Genomic DNA, 15,000 nt, shown 5'->3' on the forward strand with positions numbered 1-15,000 from the left:
GCATGAATGGGAAAATGTACAATTTAAAAGTCTGATACTGTTTTTTGTTTTAAAAAATAATAATAATAACACAAAAAAACAATGCCAGAACGATGGATTTATTTTTTTATTTATTTGGTCAATTTTTAATAGTCCTTTTTGACTGAGAGTAATATTTGACGTGATTAATTTCTGTAAGGCTCTTAATATTTAGACCAAATGGCAGACTAGGCAGGCAGAAATCATACACAAGAATGCATTTCATAAAACGAGTAAGTTATTGGATAACTCTCTCAGTTTGTGAATGAATGCATTTTGTCCTAATGTAGTTGCCATAGTAAGCGTCCAGTCGCCGTGTTGTGATGTCAGTGAAAGTGGTGTAGGGCCGCCTCGCCAGTGTCACAGTTTTGCAAATTTATTTTGGACAATATCTATTGTAATTTTGTGCTTTCTTTACCGAATGTTTTTTATTTTTATTTATTTATTTATTTTTATTTTTTTGGGGGGGGGGGGGGGGCAACTATGACAGTTCGTTTGAAAAAGAATATTATTTGATTAATCTGTTAATTTATCTTGCTAAATTTTATATTCATAAATGTAAATGTGCAAAATCGAAACCTATTTTTTTCTGTTTATGAAAGAGATTGATGTATATTTTCAGTCCATTTCTACTTCCAAAAATAAGAAGGCTGTCAAGACGTTCTCATTTCAGTATTTTTAATATTTCTTAGTTTAAGACCCCTGGCAAATTTTATTTTATGGTTTATTTTATAATTGTTATTTTTTCTTTTTTCCCTTTTTCTTTACTGTTATTGTGAGTTTGTATGATGATTATTTGTTTTGCATTTGACATGTTTGGCTTTTGATTACAAGTTGTTCAAAAAAGAAAATAAATCGCCAGTGTCACAGTACTGCACTCACTTTTTCGAACAAACAAATAGTAAACGAACACAATCCCTCAACTCAATTTCATTTATGGAGCACTTAAAAAAAACTTATGCATGCAAACTGCAGTCCATGGAGTAAATAATCATAACATGCAAAAAAAAAGACAGGTAAAACTAAATTAATAGTATGAAACAGAGTCTGTGAACAACATAAAATACTAAAACGACGCCGAATCAAAAGTCGGCAATAAATGGAATTATCAAATGCGATTAAAAAAAAAAGAAAAAAAGAAAAAAAAAACATTAATGTTATATTTCCGGTCATGCGCAGTGCGCACAAACGGGATCTTGCGGCGTTTACCTCCGCCGTGTGCTCCGCCCTCCACAAAGCGGCGATCCTCCTCCCGTCCTGTGGATGTACTTCGGACATCGTTTTAATGTTGACAGACCCTCCGTCGGGTCCAAGTTTTCGGGTTTTTTGTTTTAAATTAACTTTTCCCACAGAAACAGAATGCGAAAGATCAAGACACGCAAACATTCCGTGGAATGACGAGCTTCAGTTCATAGCGCGGTAAGAAATAGTCCCTCTTTTTTTTTTTTTTTCCTTTCCGCTTGATGCGATTTTTCCTGGCACGAACATCTCATGGCCTTCGAGAAAGTCCTCCAAAGTGGGCAAAAAAAGTATTATTTATATTTACTGTCTTATAAGTGCTGAATATTAACAGTAGCGAAGGGTTTAAGTTGCGTTTTTGCAGCGCAAACTTTGGTAAAAGCCTCATTTGAAGTCGACTGCAGTGACGTCACTCGACAAGTTTTGAATTGTCAGTAAATGAAGTTAATGATGCGTTAGGATTGTAAAATGACAGTACAGTATTGGACTTAAAGCTGTTATTATTACATTGTGCCTTATGATAGCTTCATTATGAAGTCATGGAATTGTGAAAGACAGTCACTCAATGTTTTTGATTGATGTCAATTGTTTTCCAGGTCGTCCATGTTTCTCCTCTGTCAACTACCGTAATTGAAGCGGTAAGTTTGTTGTGATGTTATCATTTGAAAACACAGAGTCACTGATTATTTTCCTTCCAGTGATCTGCAAAATGGCTCGCGGCTGCGTCTGCTGCGTCAAGTACATGCTCTTCCTCTTCAACCTGCTCTTTTGGGTAAATGGCACAACTGGCATGGGAATGGAACCCCCATCCCACGTGAGAAGAAGTGAGTGCGTGACCGATGTCTTTTTGTTTTGCAGCTGGGCGGCTGCGGGCTGCTGGGCGTGGGCGTGTGGCTGTCGGTGTCGCAGGGCAGCTTCGCAACGCTGTCGCCGTCCTTCCCGTCGCTGTCGGCCGCCAACCTCATCGTCACGCTGGGCACCGTCGTCATGGTGACGGGCTTCCTGGGATGCCTGGGCGCCATCAAGGAGAACAAGTGCCTCCTGCTTAGCGTGAGTCGGCCGCGATGTCCGTATCGTTGCAGAAGTTTGGCAAAAAAAAATTGCGTGAATTGCTGGCATGGTAAACACTACTTCATTTTAAAAAATGCTTTTCCATCTTACAAAGCCCTCAAAGCGCTTTTCATTCCACTACTGATGACGACAGCAGCATCAGGGGGTTCAGTATCTTGCTCAAGGATACTTTGACGTGGTCACAATGGCGTGGGATTGAACCCACAACCTCTTGGTTGGGACTGGGAGACCAAAGAGTCAAATGAAAAATTGAAATTCCAACATAATATGAATGTGAACTGAAGTTAACCCCTTAGTTGAGAACACGAACACACTAAAATGTTTAATTTATAACGTATTTATTTATTAAAAAAAAAAAATTGTGGTTGTGGTGCACTGATAAATATTCCTGCCTGGGTGATAGCATAAAATTTTTTTTTATTTTTTATTTTTTATTTTTTTGTATTGATGCACCCTGGTAGATGGCAAATCAGCTTGATTTGATAAAATTTTGTTTGGATTTTTTTATGGTCTTACAGGTTTATATATATATATATATATATATATATATATATATATATATATATATATATATATATATATATATATATATATATATATATATATATATATATATATTGTTGTTATTATTAGTATTTTTTATTATTGTTATATATTATTATTATTTTATTCTATTTACACTTTTATTAAATAGTGCATAAGATTTCAAACAGCTGTATAAATATACATTTTAAAAATTACATTAAGATTATTTTTGGAGGGGTTTTCATTCTAAAAATAAAATATTAAATAGATTTCTTAATGCTTTCATAACAAGGTTTTTTGTTTTGGTTTTTTTTTTTTTTTTTTTTTGTCTTTTACTGTCATGAAGCATTTTGGTGGACAATTTTTCCAAGGTTTGATATTTTAATATTATTATTATTACTGTAATTATTCCTCTTGTTGCCACCAAGGTTATTTTAATAAACTAAAACTAACTAAAAAAGCTAAAATTGAAAAAAACAATTTCATTAATGAAATAAAATAAAAACGAAAATGCTTTTTAAAAAACGAAAACTAACAAACTCCAATTTATGTTTAATTAATACCAACTATAATTATAGCAAAAATATCCTTTGTTTTAGTCTTTGCTAATTAATTTAATGCATGAGCTTTTGAAGATGATTTTAAATGTGATTTGAAGTTTATTTATTTTGATATTAACCTGAATAAGGACGGTTGAAAATGTGTCACACAGAAGTGATGTCATCTTGCAGCCGCCAATAGAAAAGCACCAAAAGATGACGTCGCATGTTGGTTTTTGAATATAGACTAGAGAGCTATCGCGAGATGCTGTGACTATCGCGAGACCGGTAGCGAGACTGGGAAAATCTAACATGGCGGCGCCCTGCTGCTAAAATAGAATTAGCTTTATATTTCTAATTAAACCCGAATTAAACGACTAGATAAATTCGATTTTTTTCTTTTCTAAGAAAGATCTGAAATATTATCCAGTGTGGACGACCTCGAACGTTTTATTGACGATTATTTTTATAGCTGCGCGATGGATGATCTGGTGGCTAGTCGTGATAATCCTTCGAAAAAAAGGAAAAATGACTCGTCAACAGATACGGATGATTTAGTAACCGCTGACGTATCGGTGAGTATGCTGGATTCCATAAATAAAAAACTTGACGTCCTCTGTCTTATCCGCGAGGACGTCAAAGAATTAAAGGCAAGTTTGGAATTCGTTAGCCAACAGGTAAGCCATCTCCAACGAGATAATTCCGAGCTACGCTCCTCTCTCGTAGCTGTCACAGCCGAGTTGGAGACGATTAAAAAGGAGAATAAAATGCTAAAGGAAATGGTCTTAGATGTTCAATCCCGTAGTATGCGGGAAAATCTAATATTTTCAGGTATATCCGAAAATGCCCCAGATAATCCAGAGAGCGAGATAAAAAAATTTATGACATTATCGCTAAAGATCCCTCAGGAGACGGTAAATAATATCTCTTTTCACCGTGTACACCGGCTCGGAGCTCGTAAGGGTAATAAGCCCCGTCCTATTATTGCTAAGTTCGAACATTTTAAACATAAAGAATTGGTAAAAAGTAAAGGACGGGAGCTCAAAGGGACATCTTTCGGGATTAATGATCAATTCCCAAAAGAGATAAACGAGCGGCGAAAAGTACTGTTTCCTATAATGAAACAAAATAGACAGGAGGGTAAACGGACTTCGATGGTCGTTGATAAATTATATATCGACGGCCAGCTATTCCGAAACCCAACCTCGACCTCTTGGCTGTTCTAACTGATAATTGGTAGAGCCGAGTATTGTGTGATTATTTGACGTATGTATATGTATGTGTATGTATATGTATGTGTATGTATATGTGTATATATGTATGTGTATGTATATATGTATATGTATGTATATGTATATATATGTGTATGTATATGTATGGATAATGGGTTACGAAACTGAGAATATGAATTTATATCATGTATAGGTTATATAATAATAATAATAATAATAATAATAATATAAAAATATATTCTTAAAAAAATAAATAAAAATAATAATAATAAAAATAATAATCTCGCTTAGGTCACTATTTACTGGTGTATTGTTATGTTGAATCCCCCACAGATTTCCTTCACACTCACTTCCCCCCTCGTTTCTTCACTATTATACTTATCTACTTGTTATCTCTCTCTTTATATAAATTATATAAATTGCCTAATTACTCTTTTGCTATCCTACAATATGTTAACATTAATAAGCAGCTCATATAGATGTATACATAAGACTGAGTCTATATTGCTTGTATGCAGAAATTAGTTCTGGTCTCCTGGAATGTGTGTGGTGCTCGCTCCCAGGCAAAAAGAATAAAAAATTTAGACCATCTCTCAAAATTTAAGGCAGATATTTGTCTCCTACAAGAAACCCACTTACAAAAATCAGAAGAAAAATTATTTATAGATAAAAATTTTTAGTCAAGTTTACTCTGCCTCCTATAATAGTAGACAAAGAGGTGTCTCTATACTTATACATAAGAATTTATTCTTTACTCAAAATAATATAGTAATAGATTTAGAGGGCCGATATATTATTATCCAGGTAACTATATTTAATAAAGTATATACAATTGGTAATTTATATGCCCCAAATAATGATGACCCGGATTTTTTCCATGAATTTTTCTCTCGGTTACTCGATTTAGCAACAAATTCTACTATTATTATTGGAGGTGATTTTAACACGGTCTTAAACCCGTTAATAGATCGTTCTAATAATACGATATATACAAGGCGATTACGATCCGCTGAAGTAATAGATGAATATATGGAGGATTTTGGCCTCAGCGATGGCTGGAGACTTCAAAACCCAACTAAGAAGGAATTTACTTTCTTCTCTGCGGTGCACCGATCATTCTCAAGAATGGATTTTTTCCTTACAAATAATTCTATTGTTGATAAAACTGCTATAAAAATACATTCTATAATTATAAGTGATCATGCACCTGTCTCCCTCACTCTACAAATTGACTCTACCTTTAAACTACCCCCGATATGGCGTTTTAACATCTCACTACTGAAAGACGTAGAGTTTGATAAAATTATTAGAAGGGAATGGGCAGATTTTTTGGAAATAAATGACTCTCCAAATATATCTCCATCTCTTCTCTGGGAAGCAGGGAAAGCGGTAATTAGAGGGAAAATTATATCATATTCAACTTATAAAAAGAAACAGGATCAAAAATGAGAAAAATACCTGGAAGATAAAATTAAACAACTAACGGATGAATATGCATTAAACCCAAATAATCAAATATGGACAGAACTACAGAATATAAAAATACAGTTAGATAACATGTTATCTAAAAAGACAGAGTTTATAATACAACAGTTGATATATAATAATTTTGAACATAATAATAAATCAGGTAAATTTCTGGCAAATCAACTTCAACGGAATCGGGAAAAATCTCTTATAACGGCTATTAAAGATATAAATGGTGAATGCACACAATCACCAGAAGAAATTAACCATATTTTTTATAACTATTATCGAAATCTATACTCAGAAATTAATAGACCTAACCCTGAACATATTGAGGTATTCCTAAATAGCTTAAATATACCTCAGTTATCTACTGAACATAAAGATATTCTAGATGCCCCGCTTACTATAGATGAGTTGTATCGTGCTTTAGACAGTATGCCTAATGGCAGAGCACCTGGTCCAGACGCTATCCGGTTATATTTTTTAAACATTTCTGGTTAATGTTTGCTCCATTATTTCTAAGAGTAGTAACTGAAATTAAAAGTAAGGGTGATATACGTCAAGATATGAATATAGCAGCAATTAAACTTTTATTAAAGCCAGAAAAAGACCCCACCCTCCCGTCAAGTTACCGACCGATATCACTAATTAATACCGATATTAAAATTATCGCTAAGGCCTTGGCATCTCGACTAGAGACAGTAATCTCGACAATTATTCATAGCGATCAAACAGGTTTTATTAAAGGTCGTCATTCTACTAATAATATTAGGAGGCTCTTTAACTTGATTAGTATGTCACAGCGGTATGATAAAAAGGCAGTTGTTATTTCGCTGGATGCAGAAAAAGCCTTCGATAAAGTTAACTGGTCCTTCCTCTTTGCTGTCTTAAATAAATTCGGCTTCGGGGAGTCATTCATTCAATGGGTCTCAATATTATATGATTGTCCTAAAGCTACAGTTACTACTAATGGGATTACATCACAGAGTTTTACTCTACAAAGGGGTACAAGACAAGGGTGCCCAATGTCTCCTTTATTATTTGCTATATTTATTGAGCCGCTTGCATTAGCTATACGTCAGGATAGACGGATCCAAGGAATCCACTCCGGGGCAATAGAACATAAAATTAATCTATATGCCAATGATATATTACTCTATTTAGAAGAACCTGCTATCTCGTTAGGGGAAGCATTTAACTTAATAACTAAATTCTCTCACTTATCAGATTACTCTATTAACTGGACAAAATCAACATTACCTATTACAGAAAATTCATGGAACCCTACAAGTCAGGATCCACACTACTCATTTCCTACAGGTAATTTAAAATACTTAGGTGTTAAAATTTCACCTAAGTTAACTGAATTAACTTCTTTAAATTTTTTACCATTATTGGATAGTATCCGTAGTGACCTGGAGCGCTGGAATAATCTTCCGATCTCTTTAATAGGACGGATAGCTACTATAAAAATGAAAGTTTTACAAAAGATTAATTATTTATTTTCAATGATTCCATTTAAAGACCAAATGTGAAGTAATTTCATGAAATACCATATAGGGTCACAATAGAAGCATTGAAACACTGTCCGACAAATAAAGTATGAAAAAATAATTTATATGTTATATATTTGACGAAATAATCGCTTTTCCGAAGTTTGAGCTTGTCGGGCGACAAACCCGGAAGTGATACGTCACACCGGGAACAGCGATGGCAGCGCTCCATGCAGACGCTATAGAAAGCCACTCAAACGTCGATTCAGACAGCGATATCAGCGATAGTTTGAGCGAAAATGAGGAGAACCAAGTTTTTGAAGAGTTGGAGGAAGAGGAGGAGGTTGGTATTTTATACGTTGGACCTTACATGTACGAGCCAGATGCTAATCAGGATGCTGATAGTGCGCCCAGACGACCTGACATGGAATGGAGACAAGACTCGTCGAGATTACAAGATTGGTAAGATATATGTAGGCAGTGGTATTTTTTTTTTATTATTTGAAGATGCCAGCATTTGGACATAATTTTATATTTTTGTCTGACGTTTTTAAAAAAAAATAAACAAATCGGACTTTATGTTCAAGCAGTTACTCAGTACTTGAGTATTCTTTTCAGCAATGTTTTTTTTTACTTGTACTTGAGAGATTTATCAATGACTATTTCTTACTTTTGTACATGATTCAGTCCACGTACTTGTATATTTTGAAACAAATGTTTTCATAAACAGAATTATTGACTGATTGGTATAGCAATACACTTGTTCAATAACATTTCTGTTCATGGTGTCATCGCTCAGTATTTTACTATTTATTTATTTTGTTTTAATTTCAGGTGTACTTGTGGTAATTGCCAGCAAATGCCTACAGCTGTAGAATGTGTTTGCTGCCATGAAATTCAAAAAGTAGTGACTGTACGTCTACAAGGAGAGGAACACTTCAATCAGGTACTGGACTGCATCACTGATCATCCTGGATTCAATGCTGTGTGCCTGGACCCATATGGATTACAGGTAGCATGGATGACCTACAAGCAACAGTACAAAGGCAAGGCATTTGATGGGCCACAGGATGCCAAGTATAGACATATTGCCTACAGACAATTTGTGCGCTGGTGCTGGAAGTTTCTTGGTCTGGACAACCGTGTTGTCCTTCCAGCATGTGCAGTGTCTTGTATCAGGGCACATTTTCCACCACCAGGAGAAGAGGAGTCAGTTTTATTCAAAGGGTTTCGTGTTTCACAGAGAAATGTTCCAGAACTGTGATTTGGACTAGTTACATCATAATAAAAATAAACAAATGAGGACAACTTAATACAAGGGATGTGATTCTTTATTTTCTGAGGAATCTCGTATGGTGCTCAGCAATAACATTTGATTTTTCCGGTCTGTTCACTGCTGCTGTAAGAAATTGTGGGTCGACGACCACATCACCGGTTCTGTACTTATTTGGAATGTCAATCAGTTTCATCACCTCTGAAAGGCAGTCATTCACATAGTCTGCAAAAAAAGAAAAAAAAATTGGGATGATAAATATTTGGGCGACATACATACTTACACTAAGTAATGCATCTGCCTGGAATTGTTTTTGTTTCATAACTTACCATAAGTTGCATCCACCAATATCTTTCTCAGAGAATAGCCACCACTCTTATATTTGGGATAAACGATGCAGTAGGAGTGTATTCCTTCCTTCGTCACTTTCTGTGGTCTCCCAGCATTTTCATTATAATGCATAGCAGCGAGAATGATTCTGGAATTGAACAAAAATTGCCTTATTAACAAATTGTCACATTGTGATGAAATAGCTTTATATCTCAAAGTTCTACATTTCATCCTTATGTTCTACTAGTCATGGACAAATCACACTTGAAGAAGCACATTATATATATATATATATATATATATATATATATATATATATATATATATATATATTTATTTTTTATTTTTTTCACAGCCCGCGTATCAAAGCAAAAAGTTTAACATTATATGAATAGGTCACAATTACATTTAATTTGTTCCATTTCAGAATTTGGGCTTCATAACAATTCAACCTTATGTTTACCTGAATATTCTTAAAGCCTTGCTTGGCAAACTTCCAGTGAACAGGATTGCTGAGCTGAGGAGGACGTTTAGTACAGGCAGGTTTCTAACAAAGGGCTGATTACACCACTGATGCTTGTTCCCACAAACAGTGCAAACAGCCTGGATCTTCACCAGTGTCCCTTTGACATAGCGGTAGCAGGTGCTTCTGCCTTTGCAAAGGACACAAACGGCCAAGAGGGTGATCAGGGAGGACTCAAACACCAAGTACTTCCGTTGCTTGTGAAGGTCTTCACTTTCACTGCTCCTGCAAATATATTTCAATAATGCACAATTACCATTAGGAGACAAATGTGAATCAACTAAGCTTGAAAACACAAGCTGATTATCTGTACAGCATTATGCTCTTGTCAATTTGGCCAATTTCAGTTTTGGGGTTATAAATGTCAATTTGTGTAAGTCTCATTTACAATGAAAATAATTATGATAATCTTACAGGATTTCTTCAAAGCTGACATGTGTCACTTCATCGTCTGATGAACTTGGTTCATCTTCATCGCTGTCCTCTCCTGCAATATATTCCACATCTTGGTCTGGGATGTGTTGACCGTCCCTTTCCATGTCACTCTCCTCTTCACTATCTGTGTCAACCAGTGACATACAGGCTTTTTTCCTTTTGGGTTCTGTTTGGCCCAAGTTGCATTGTATACCAATGGACCGGTAATTTGCCCTCTTCTTGCATTTCTCACATGGAGGACAATACTTCAATGTCTGCATCACTGAACAAATTGAAAAGATAAACATGTTTTATAATCAACGTATGTATATGATTATCACTAATGGCAGTCATTGTTTCAGTGACCACCATTTCAATGTCTGTATCACGGCCATCCAACACATTTGAATCATGCAAGTACATAGTGACTAAAACAACTCCACCTAACTTACTTTTATCCACATTATGTGGTGGCATAACTTCATCATCTTCGCTGTTAGAACAGGATTCATCCTGCAATAACTGACCCTCGTAATCAGCCATTTCTTGTTCAGAGGCAGCTGCAGAGGTGATAGCCTCAGCTACGGCTCGCTTCCTTTCTCGGTTAGCTGCTGCTGCACGCTGGGCAGGTGGATTTTGAATCTGCTGCTGGTCTTGTGGAGGCAAGTGAATTGTTGGGACAGCAGTTGCATTGAGCAATAACCTGCAGAAACATAAGGAGACACTAAAAATATGCTTCGCTCATAAAACCTATAAAACCAACCAGCATTTAAATATAGAATTAAAAAAAATACTATCACATTTCATCTAACCCTGCCTTACCAAATATTTAATTATTTAATGACTCATAAAATGCAGTACGATTGACATATGATTGGCAGTTTTTCAAAAGGACGTGTTATGTTCTTTCATCAACAAAGCAATGCTGCCAACCTATTGAAATTTACTTCCAGAACAATTTGTCTCACTGCCATTATTACTCATCGTTGATATGAAAAGCACCGAGACGTTAGCTTTCGGTTAACGTCGCTAGCTTCTACTGTTCATTCCACAACTGTTGGAAGCTCTGCTTTGTCAAAGTCATCAGTGATCTATCCAAAAATTCCACGTGTTTTCAAAATAATTGTAATGACTTACTTTTTTGCAAATCCTTTATCATAAGCAGACTGGTTGAGGAAGCAGGCATCTTCGAAGTGTTTGTAACACAGAACACTCTTCGACGATGGCGTGAAATTCATTCGCTTCGCGCGAACGAAAGTTGTCCATTTACGTGCCCTGTTATCTTTTGGCCACTCGTACAACTTTTCTTTAGCTTGAGAACAATACATCGCCACACATCGTCGAGTCATCTTACCGAGTAGCAATGCAAACAATGCAGTTCAATGGCCGACTTCTCTCGCAACTTCCCGGTGTGACGTCATTTCCGAAAATTTCCGAAGATTGTCGAAGAAAAGCATTTTCGTTGTCAAGGGCGTTGCTATGGGTTAAACTAAGAACCTGAAAGGGTTGCGTTAAAAAAAACAACGAAAATATGCTGACAATGGTTTAGCCATTGGTATTACTCAAAAACATGGTTGGCCAACCTTACTTCACATTTGGCCTTTAAACCTACGTCTAACTGGTTCCAATCGCTGGACTCTGCTATCATAAAATTCTATTGGAATAAAAAAAAAAGCCAAAATTAGTCTATCTACTCTTCAGGAAAGTAAATCTAAAGGAGGTTTAGAGGCACCAAACTTTATGTACTATTATATAGCTAATCAACTACAATATCTTGTGCTATGGACACAACCCAACAGAGATACTAACTGTTGGTTGGAATTGGAGCAGAAGGATTGTAATAATCTTAGACTGTTAGATTTACTCTTTATTACAAAATCAATAAAACGACATAATTGTTTTAAAAACCCAATGATAGCCGCCACCCTGACTGCCTGGTGGAAGGCATTAGAAATTACAAACTCCCAATTGGCGCCCTGTGGGCTCTCTCCCATTTGGCATAACCCAGACTTTCAACTTAATAATCAGTCGTTCCATTTAAGCTTATGGGAGCAGAAAGGAATTACACACCTTCATCATCTTTTCTCAGATAATAAGTTTATATCGTATACAAACTTGGTCCAAAAATATGAAATAAAAAACGGAAATTTCTTACATTATCCACAAGTTAAAAATATGGTTAAGAAACAAATCCCAACACTTCAGGATACGCTCCAACTGCCTGTCTTAGCTAAAGATATTATAAAGCTTTCTCCAACAACAATAAAGAAAATATCAAAAATGTATAAGTTATTTTTATACACAAATAAAACGTATTTACCGACTTTAAAATGGGAAAAAGACTTGTCTATAGTTCCGGAACCAGACTTTTGGACCCAAATCTGTGAAAATGTATTTAAAATGACCAAACAGACAAATTTACAACTTATCCAATATAAGATACTTCATAGAACATATATTACACAATATATGATGAAAAAAATGGGACTCTCTGACTCCGACATTTGTCTCCAGTGCTCACAAAACACTGCCGATACTTATCTTCATGCTTTATGGTCATGTACTCCAGTGCTGCATTTCTGGACTAAAATCTTGGAAAAGCTTGCTGATATATTAAACTGTAGGCTTCCTTTATCTCCAAGATTGTGTTTATTAGGTGACTTAACAATAACTGAGCTACCATGTAAACAATCTCAATATATACTTATAGCCCTTACTATTGCTAAAAAAATAATCCTTGTCAATTGGAAAAATAAACAATCTCTAAATATCGACCACTGGTTAAACTTACTAATAAATTATATCTCAATGGAAAAAATCTCTGCCTTAAATAAAAATCAAGTATCAAGATTTAAACAAATATGGTCTATGTACATAGAATATTTTAATCTTAACTTGGCAACTTAATCCTGCCTAGATTCTGCCTGTTAACGAGAGCCACCACATCGTTACAACTTCTGTTTTCGCTGCTTCTGTATTTGGTATTTTGTATCTGATTGTTTTTATTTTTATATAGTCAGGAACCTAGTTGCTGCTAGTGGGCTCGAGCACACCACACTATACGACACTATACTCACTAACTCCTTAAGATTTATTTCTAGTGGGCACTAAGCATCAACACTTGGTGTTACTGCATGCTAATTAGTCAATTTTCTTGACGCCGTCCCCCGTGGTCGGGCGGGGGGTAGCTCTGGCGTGACGACCGGGGCCTCTTCCCACCGGGCTCGGTGTTCTGGTGTTCCGCCTCTCCCCCGGTGCTTCCTCCTCTGCTTCCCCCCTCCCGCCGCTGTGCTCCTTTCGCACGGCTGGAGGTGGGGTGGGCACGTCTTCCCTCTCTGCGCTGCTGCCCGGTGCCGGTTTCCGGGGGTGGGGGGCGGGGTTCGCGGGGGGGTTGGCGGTCGTCGGGGGGGGGGCGGCTTGTTTGGTGGGGGGTGGAGGTATGGGTGGGTGGGGGGTTGGGTGCTGGGGGTCGAGGTGTGTTCGGGGGTTTGGGGGCCGGGGGTGGCGGGGCCTGGGTCGTGGCGGGTGGCGGGTTTGGGTGGGGTGCGGGGGGGTCGTGGGGGGATGGGGGCTGGGGCGGTCCCCAGGGGAGCTGTGGGGGCTCGCCGGGCCTCGTTCTGCGGCCTTGGGCTCGGGGGTGTGGGCCGGGGCTGGGGCGGGGGTGTTCCGGGCGTCTGGGTTGGCTCGCCGACCGGTGTCCGCTCGGGTGGCTTGGGGGTGGCCTTGGTGCTGCCGCGGCCTGGGGATTCCGGGGGGGGGGCGGTGCTCGCTTTGCTGGACCGCGGTTGACGGCTTTTTTCTTTGGTGGTGGTCCTTATGCATGCCAGATCCATCGCACCAGCATCTACTGAAACTCAAACAGAATTTGCCTCTCCCTCCCACAGCCCCTTGAATCAGTGGGTGCTGGTGTCTGTGGATTTCACTTTGCTTTATCTATCCTTCCCTCCTTCCTCTCATTAGTTTTTCCTCTGGTCACTTGAGATCTCAATTTATTGGAAGTTTGAGGTTTCTGGGGTTGGCATAAGACTCTGGTTTTGTAACCACGCAGGAGGGGTTTGGTTGGTGCTGGATTTCACTTTGATGGATTGGATGTACTGGCTTCTATGGATCTCACTCTGCCTCATCGATCCTTCCCTCCTTCCTCTCTTTAGTTTTTCCTCTGGTCTCTTGAGATCTCGCTAATTTGTTGGAATTTAGAGGCTTCCGGGGTTGGCGTAAGACTTTGATTTTGTAACCATGGGGAAGGCAGGAAGTGTTTGGTCGGTGCTGGATTTCACTTTGATTTATCTTTCTTTTCTCTTTATTTTTCTGACCTTTTCTCTGGTCTCCTGACCATTTGAACCTCACGACTCTGGCAAGATTCTGAAGTACCTGGTTAAGGCGAAGGGTAATGGGATATTTATAAGGTTTTAGGTGAATTCATGAGTATAAATTTATACGTATTTGCACGCGCACGCACGCACGCACGCAAACGCACACACGCAAACGCACGCACACATACACACACAAAAAAAAAAAAAAAAAAAAAAGAGCAATGATGATAAGACGTTGAATCGGTAAGACTACCGAATGAACAATTTTGAGCTCTTTAAAAAAAAAATAATAATAATAATAAAATTATTTTTGGAGGGGTTTTCATTCTAAAAATAAAATATTAAATAGATTTCTTAATGCTTTCATAACAAGGTTTTTTGTTTTGGTTTTTTCTTTCTTTTTTTTTTTTTTTCTTTTACTGTCGTGAAGCATTTTGGTGGACAATTTTTCCAAGGTTTGATATTTTAATATTATTATTATTACTGTAATTATTCCTCTTGTTGCCACCAAGGTTATTTTAATAAACTAAAACTAACTAAAAAAGCTAAAATTGAAAAAA

The 15,000-nt window shown here is 37.2% G+C and overlaps 3 protein-coding genes across 5 annotated transcripts in view; 2 read left to right on the forward strand and 1 right to left on the reverse strand.

Annotated features, from left to right (window-relative positions):
• The window catches only part of LOC144003759 (fibroblast growth factor 23-like), a 12,653-nt gene extending 12,129 nt beyond the window's left edge, over window positions 1-524 (forward strand). Inside the window, exon 3 of the mRNA XM_077500305.1 lies at window positions 1-524. This exon is cut by the window's left edge and continues 1,121 nt beyond it. The gene's annotated coding sequence lies outside the window, so the exon portion shown is untranslated.
• Window positions 525-1,197: 673 nt separating this feature from the next.
• Window positions 1,198-15,000, forward strand: part of LOC144003279 (tetraspanin-9) — a 29,486-nt gene continuing 15,683 nt past the window's right edge. The window contains exons 1-4 of one of the 3 annotated variants that reach the window (XM_077499362.1): window positions 1,198-1,437; window positions 1,854-1,895; window positions 1,956-2,029; window positions 2,116-2,307. In XM_077499362.1, coding sequence (XP_077355488.1) covers window positions 1,967-2,029; window positions 2,116-2,307 — 255 coding nt within the window. In that variant the 5' untranslated portion in view covers window positions 1,198-1,437; window positions 1,854-1,895; window positions 1,956-1,966. Of the gene's footprint in view, window positions 1,438-1,459; window positions 1,548-1,853; window positions 1,896-1,955; window positions 2,030-2,115; window positions 2,308-15,000 lie in introns of those variants that run through there. The other 2 variants (XM_077499363.1, XM_077499364.1) reach the window with 2 other exon arrangements.
• On the reverse strand, window positions 8,901-11,729 carry LOC144004212 (uncharacterized). Its single transcript, XM_077501237.1, has 6 exons — window positions 11,265-11,729; window positions 10,580-10,830; window positions 10,128-10,410; window positions 9,654-9,938; window positions 9,190-9,338; window positions 8,901-9,085 (listed from the first exon to the last, which is right to left on the reverse strand). Exons 1-6 carry the CDS (start codon window positions 11,474-11,476, stop codon window positions 8,919-8,921), a joined length of 1,347 nt encoding a protein of 448 aa, XP_077357363.1. The 5' UTR covers window positions 11,477-11,729; the 3' UTR covers window positions 8,901-8,918.

This window comes from Festucalex cinctus, chromosome 16, assembly GCF_051991245.1.
Source record: "Festucalex cinctus isolate MCC-2025b chromosome 16, RoL_Fcin_1.0, whole genome shotgun sequence".
Classification (NCBI taxonomy): domain Eukaryota; kingdom Metazoa; phylum Chordata; class Actinopteri; order Syngnathiformes; family Syngnathidae; genus Festucalex; species Festucalex cinctus.